Raw genomic sequence first — 6,509 nt, 5'->3', positions numbered from 1 at the left:
CCAACCATAATTTATTTTACTAAATTTGTACTTATTTCGCATTAGCAACTAAAATATATGTCTAATGACAATCATTTATTGACGGTCAAAAAATTGAATTTCGTAAGTGAAATTGGAGAAAGTTACATTAATTGAAATCAAATTACAGTATAATTAGCCGATTGAAGTCAAATCAAAGTATAATTACCCGATTAAAAGCATATTGTCGTGTACTTATTCGATCAAATAAAATTGAAACAGTTGCTAAAATTATAATAGAGTAAAACAATAAGTACTACAAATGAAATTTACTGGATAACAATGTCGAAAACCTCAAGACAAAGCATAGTTAAATATAATACAACCAAGATTACAGAGAAGGCAAATCCATCAAGGGCCAAGGCGCACATTACTTTAGCACCTAGGGAGGCAAACACAATGACCACTTGCAAACTCAATTCGTCCCAACTTGGACTCTTTTTCCGATGAGCCATGGATCGAGCCGGGCACCTTTTTTTATAAGCCGGCTCATTTGAATTATTTTAATTAAATTCTTAAAAGGAAAATAGCTCAGAATCAAATATCCGAGTCCAACTCTAAGGGACATAACCAAGGCTGAGCCGATAATGCTTAGCCTCTACCTCTTGGTCAAGTGAAATTCGACCAAGAGGCCAAGCCCCATTAAGGACTCGACCCATCCCCTTGGTCAAGGATTGATCCTCGTGTCCACCAGGCGATCAACCACTTACCATGGGAGGGAGTCGCATTGATTCTGTTGGACTCGCATTGCTAAATCCAGGGCATGATCATCCTGCATAGGACATGTGGATGACTCGAGAACATTCCACACTCATTCGCCGCATACACTATCTATCTACACATATTCTCCAGTGAACTAACTCAATGATTAACATCAAAGCTCATTGACATCAATTTCAGAATATTTCATTGAGAACTTATTTATCATAGTTGTGAACTTGTGTAGATTACGATAATGCACACTTTTACAACTATTACATCAACTCGAACTTACTTGGTTTTCCAATATAACATTCTGAAGTAAATGATTCAATAAGATTAGAGTTAATATCATATTATAGTTTGGATAATCTATGCCTTTTTAACTTAAATTTACTCTTATTTGCCATCAAGAATCTTGTACCAATTTTTGATACTCCTCTCTTTTCCGATCTTTAGGGTGCTGAATTCAAAGCATGTCAAATTTTATTCTTTGCTATAAATTTCAAATAGGTCAAACTAGACAGAAAGAACTTGCACCAACAAATAATTACTATTTACACGTGCTATGCAAATAAGTAAAAGCTTGTCTAAAACTACAGGAATGTAAATATAAGGTAATAAGAGTTGTCCATTACCTTAATAGGTAAGCGTGCTAATTTCATCACCAGAAATAAACATTCCTTGAATTTAAGTTTCAAATCTTTCTCCGCCTGATGGGTTCAGCAGGGTGGTGGATGAAGATGCAAACTAATTTTGGCCTAAACAAAGGAATAAAACTCGAATAAGATCAGAAAACATCACTATAAAGTTCAATAAGGAAACAAACAGAAATTCTTAGCTTCCACAATTTGAAACTGATCTCATGGCACTTGTTTATCTGTACTGCAGAAAAGTGCAGATAAACATGTACAATATATAGCATTCAAAGTTGCACAAGACTTACTGCCACTGCTTGACTTCGAAAGGTCTTTCTCCACCAGATACATAAGAGTACCAGTTCTATGAAATGCAATGTAACTGAAAATCTAAATGAAGCTTTTGATAGGATTCCACTCGAAGTAAAAAGAGAAATAAGAACTTGCAATTGATTGTTGAATTACTGCAGAGAATGACAAGAACACGGAATTAAACTACACTCTTCTACTCAACTTTTGACTACCTACTAAGCTTCCCTCACTCTTATTTATAGTCATTCTCTTGACCAATTTCCTCCCCCAACTTGCCCTTGTAACAGAATCCTGTTGTTGCCACTCCTCAAGTCTGCCGGACTCTTCTAGAATTAGAGGCTTATCAGTTCATCTTCCAAGTGTAAATGGAAATAGCCCCACACAAGGAAAGTAAAATGAGAAAAACGAAAAATTTCCCAACAATTTTAAACAATTAATACTAGTCCATCTCCATAACCTCTGCAATGTTGGCAGTTCTTCTATTTGCTAAAAGTTATTGAGTACCAATAATGAAATCGACTACGATAAAATTGAACAATTGGGTTAACCACCAAGATGAGCATCTGAAGCCGAATGAATAATTACCCAAAAACTTGGAATGCCAACATACTGAAAGCCATGTATAGGTCTGGAGAATTGAAATTTATGCAGCAGAAAGAATGTTTTAAATATGTCATGGACATAAAATTGAGCATGTTTGATCTAATACAGATTAGAAATTCTCCAAATAACTTAAAAATATCAAATCACTTCCACCCTTTTGGGCTCCATAACTAGAATTTATTTATTTATTATTATTTTTTTTTCATCACAAGATGCCAATAACAAAACAGGCATCAGAGAGCTCTACCACTACGGGCAAGTATAACCTGTTGTCGTAAGAATAACAAAATAAACAAGGCGTGATTTGAATGAAAGGCCAACCAAGTCAGTCAAAAATTCTCTCCCCAGTCGAGAACTGAAGAAACAAAATTGAACTAAAAATACAAAGTGACCCTGGGATGAGAAAAACTGCTCTCCAGCTATCTGGACTAGTGAGATCCAACTGAGCAGCCTTAGAAGCTTCAAGAAGTCGACCAGTAAGATCAACCCCAATGATTCCAGCTAAGGTACCGGCTGTGTTAGAAACTCCCATTACAATCCCTGCATACCTTGGAGCAACATCCATGTGATTTACTGCAAATCCAGCTCTCCCTAGTGCCAAGAAACCAAGAGCCACAGAAGAACAGAACACAACTCCATTGGGTGTTCTGAACCTGGGAAGAGCCATTAGTGCAAAAGAAGCCACCACAAATCCTATGGTATTTAAAAGCTTTCTTGTTCCAGTCACAGACAAGACTCTCCTGGTAATCAAGTGATCAGCAATCACCCCACCAATATTTGAGAACAGAAACATGTTGAAATAAGGCATCATCTTAGAAGATCCCATGTCTTCAAGACTAAGCTGGAGGCCCAATTCAAAGTACGTTGGAAGCCAGTTCATGAGCACATAGAGAGCATAATGGAAAGTGAAATTATTCGCAACAATTGCCCAAACTGGCAAACTGAAAATAATTTTCTTCCATGGAATTTTTGGGGTTCTGATGGAATGTCCTCCATTCTCAACTTTCGTCTTTTGATTTCCTTTAATTGGCAGCAACAATTCTCCAAATCCAGAAGCAGTGGCTTTTGGATGCTCAGAACGAGGTGGATCAATGGCATACTTAAACCAAAGTAGAGACCAAATGGCACCTAAAGAAGCTTCAGCAAGAAATACCGATTGCGGACCTCGAAACTTGACCAGGCTCGGAAGCACAAGCATTCCTGCAGCTGCACCAAAATACATACCGGAAGTTGTCAGAGAAACAGATCTTGATCTTTCATGTGGTGGTACCCATTGTGCCAGCACAGTGTGAATGGAGGGAAAGATGAAGCCTTGGGAAACTCCGACCAGCAAGCGTGCTATGACCAATATTGTAACTCGGTTCAGATCAAGTGGCACAAAAGCACAAGTTATAGACCATAAAACAAATGAAAGTAGAAGAATACGCCTTCCCCCAATTTTCTGGGCTGCCCAACCACCTGGAACTTGTGAACATGCATACCCATAATAGAACGTTGAAAGTATCATGCCCTTGCTCGATTGATTTACTCCCGTGGCATCAGCAGCAGCAGTATATGCAACGGAAAAACCCACACGTTCTATGTAGCAGACAGAAGTGCAGATGAAGGTCAAAATTACAATCACATAGCGCTTTGGAATGTTTGTTCTCTTCATTCTCTTTGGGTTCATTAACAGATATCAAATAGATATGGACTACTCTTCTATTTAACAAACCATCTGTAACTTCAGACGCCTTTGATTTTTACCGAAATGAATCCAAAAACAATAGAAGAAATCCATTACTCCAGAAACCGCCAAATTAGAAGCCCTTCCTGGATTAAAAAATTGAACTGGATATTTAATTAATGTGTTAAGAAGATAATCACGCAAGAAACTTTCATTTAATGAGCTAAAAATCATATAAGATGATGATTTTGAATAGATAGCAACAGACTTATAGAGCAACTTCTTGAAACCTGAGCATCAGATGGTCCTAATTGGTTGGAGCACATAGAAACTTGCTTATGCCACTTTGTTAAAACGCATCTTCTAGTCAACAATAACACTGGAACTACATTGAATGAAGTAGCGTCTGGATATCTATAGGCATTACAGGCTAATTGTTAATCATTACTCAAATTTCCTTCAAGACAAACGTCAACAAGGAAATCACAAATTTATAACATGGATTATGATAGGATAATGTAAGGATGGATGGATTTCTTGTCCACATATGCACATGCTAGTGAATTTGTGATACGTGAGAATCTGCCATTACAATTGTTCGGAGTCAAATGGACCTACTAGTCATCATTCTCATCTTTTGGCTCTTGATCCTTTGAGTTATGCAACATTAGCAAGATCAACAATAATTAAGGATGAGAGAGAGTAAGATTACACCAAACCACATGCCATATTTACAAATTGTGCCCGTCAATCGGGTTATCTAAAACTTAATAAACAGGGTTCAATAATGAATTAATGATAGTGTTCATTTCAGAAATAAAATTTTATCTTGCATTTCATTAATTCATAGAAGAATTCTCCATATTAGTCCATGAATCTAATGCTACCTGATCTCTGAAAAAACTTAAGATTTTTTATTTTTTAGTTTTTATTTTTACAAGGGAATCAAAAGCAGTTCATTTAACAAATGCCAGCAATAGTCTCACACATTGAACTCAAACGAGGTCAAGAAAATCATATGCCACCAATCAAATTAAACAAAAACAAAATTAAACCGTACAATTGCTATATTAACGGAACAAATAAACCCAAAAAAAGAAAAAAGAAAAGTAAATAGTAATAATAAACAAAATTCCATGACGAAATGGCATATGCGATTAAACCAAGACACATCACGATGTTAAATTTCCAAAAGAAAATAAAAAATATATCAAATAGAAGATACTCATAAATTACAGTTGCCTCTATGGTAAGAAGGGCTGCCCAGGACCTAAAAAAAAGGATAGATAAGGAAAAAGTTTCAGCAATCAAGCGGGCTCTGCATTTCACGAGCTTTTGACCGACAGAAATACAGAAAAAAGGCCATTAGGCAAGGTTAACAACATAGGTTTGAAAGAAATGGTACAATTTAATGAAGTATAAAATTGTGCTTTTACTCTATTTAAATATTGTGGATGACTCTCCCAGATTCAAATGATGAAAAAACTTGGAAGAAACTGAAAACTTATTTTACTGAATATAAATATGATATATTTCATCTGGAGTCATTGAAGTTTCAGAGAAATCTCATCTGAGTCATCAAACTTTTATTTCCTCAATTAGGCCCTTAAACTTCAAATTTGTTTCAAAATTTGCCATGCTCCCGTATATATTGTCCCAAAACTGACAAAAAAATAAAAATAAATAAATAAATTTATAGTTGACAACTATACTTTAACTAATCTTCCATTTTATCATTATAAGGTACGCTAGTTACTAAAATATTAAATGGGGATTGGTTAAAAGATTAGAAGTTATATTTCTTTCATTTCAACACTTTTTATGACGGGTGTAACAATAAATTAATATGTCATATAATAATTAATTAGAAGATTTTTTGAAGTATGATCATCAATTAAGCAAAATTTATTAATTCGAGACAAATATGACGAAGTAATGAATTAACAACTAAATTGAAATTTAATGATCTAATTCAAACATATTACAATTAAGGCCAATTAAAATTTCACAAAAAGTTCAGTTCTTCAAATGAACTCTGATTATATTCACACCACATTTTCTCATAAATATATTACATTTTAATTACGTTAAATGTCATTAATTTTTATTCATTATCACACTTATATCCTTAATTTTTTCCTTCATAACATTTTTATTTTTAACATTTCATTGATTAGAAAATCTAGTGGTTAGTCATGATTTTCATCAAAAAAATACTGTCAAAGTGATTTAAAATGAGAGTCAAATATTTAATCGCATTTTTGCATTATTGTTTGTTTTGTTTACTTAAAAATTCAATGGACAAATGAGTCTTTTTACTCTATTTTATAATTTTGACAAGAAACCATAATCAGAATCAGATCTATTTATGACAAATTTTGAGAATAAGAACGAGATAAAAAAGACTCGAGACATAAATGCGATAATATATAAAGATTATATACATTTTATATTTATGACTCGTTTGATTCTCATTTTTATCAAAATGTATTTCTCTCTCTCTTCTTTTTAACTATACATTCTTCATTAAAATAATATTACACGCAAGTCAATTTTTTTAATTTTTCATCTAC

The 6,509-nt window shown here is 34.2% G+C and overlaps 1 protein-coding gene across 6 annotated transcripts; it reads right to left on the bottom strand.

The window, feature by feature from the left end:
• Nucleotides 1–2,313: 2,313 nt before the first annotated feature.
• Nucleotides 2,314–5,404, bottom strand: LOC111398756 (probable anion transporter 5). 6 transcript variants are annotated; one of them, XM_023025834.1, is made up of 3 exons: nt 5,173–5,404; nt 4,227–4,350; nt 2,314–4,082 (listed from the first exon to the last, which is right to left on the bottom strand). In XM_023025834.1, the coding sequence occupies exon 3, from the start codon at nt 3,937–3,939 to the stop codon at nt 2,596–2,598; it is 1,344 nt and encodes a 447-aa protein (XP_022881602.1). In that variant the 5' UTR covers nt 3,940–4,082; nt 4,227–4,350; nt 5,173–5,404; the 3' UTR covers nt 2,314–2,595. The 6 variants fall into 6 exon arrangements, with proteins under 6 accessions (XP_022881602.1, XP_022881600.1, XP_022881599.1 ...); XM_023025832.1 differs by having other exon boundaries at nt 4,205–5,404; XM_023025831.1 differs by having other exon boundaries at nt 4,227–5,404.
• Between the last annotated feature and the right edge of the window lie 1,105 nt (nt 5,405–6,509).

The sequence above is a fragment of the Olea europaea genome, chromosome 8 (genome assembly GCF_002742605.1).
Source record: "Olea europaea var. sylvestris chromosome 8, O_europaea_v1, whole genome shotgun sequence".
NCBI classification, from domain to species: Eukaryota; Viridiplantae; Streptophyta; class Magnoliopsida; order Lamiales; family Oleaceae; genus Olea; species Olea europaea.
This window is presented reverse-complemented; position numbering and strand designations above follow the sequence as displayed.

Bases quoted from the DNA above. Each gene is read 5' to 3' on its own strand.
- LOC111398756 (XM_023025832.1), bottom strand. From the start codon at position 3,939: ATGAACCCAAAGAGAATGAAGAGAACAAACATTCCAAAGCGCTATGTG.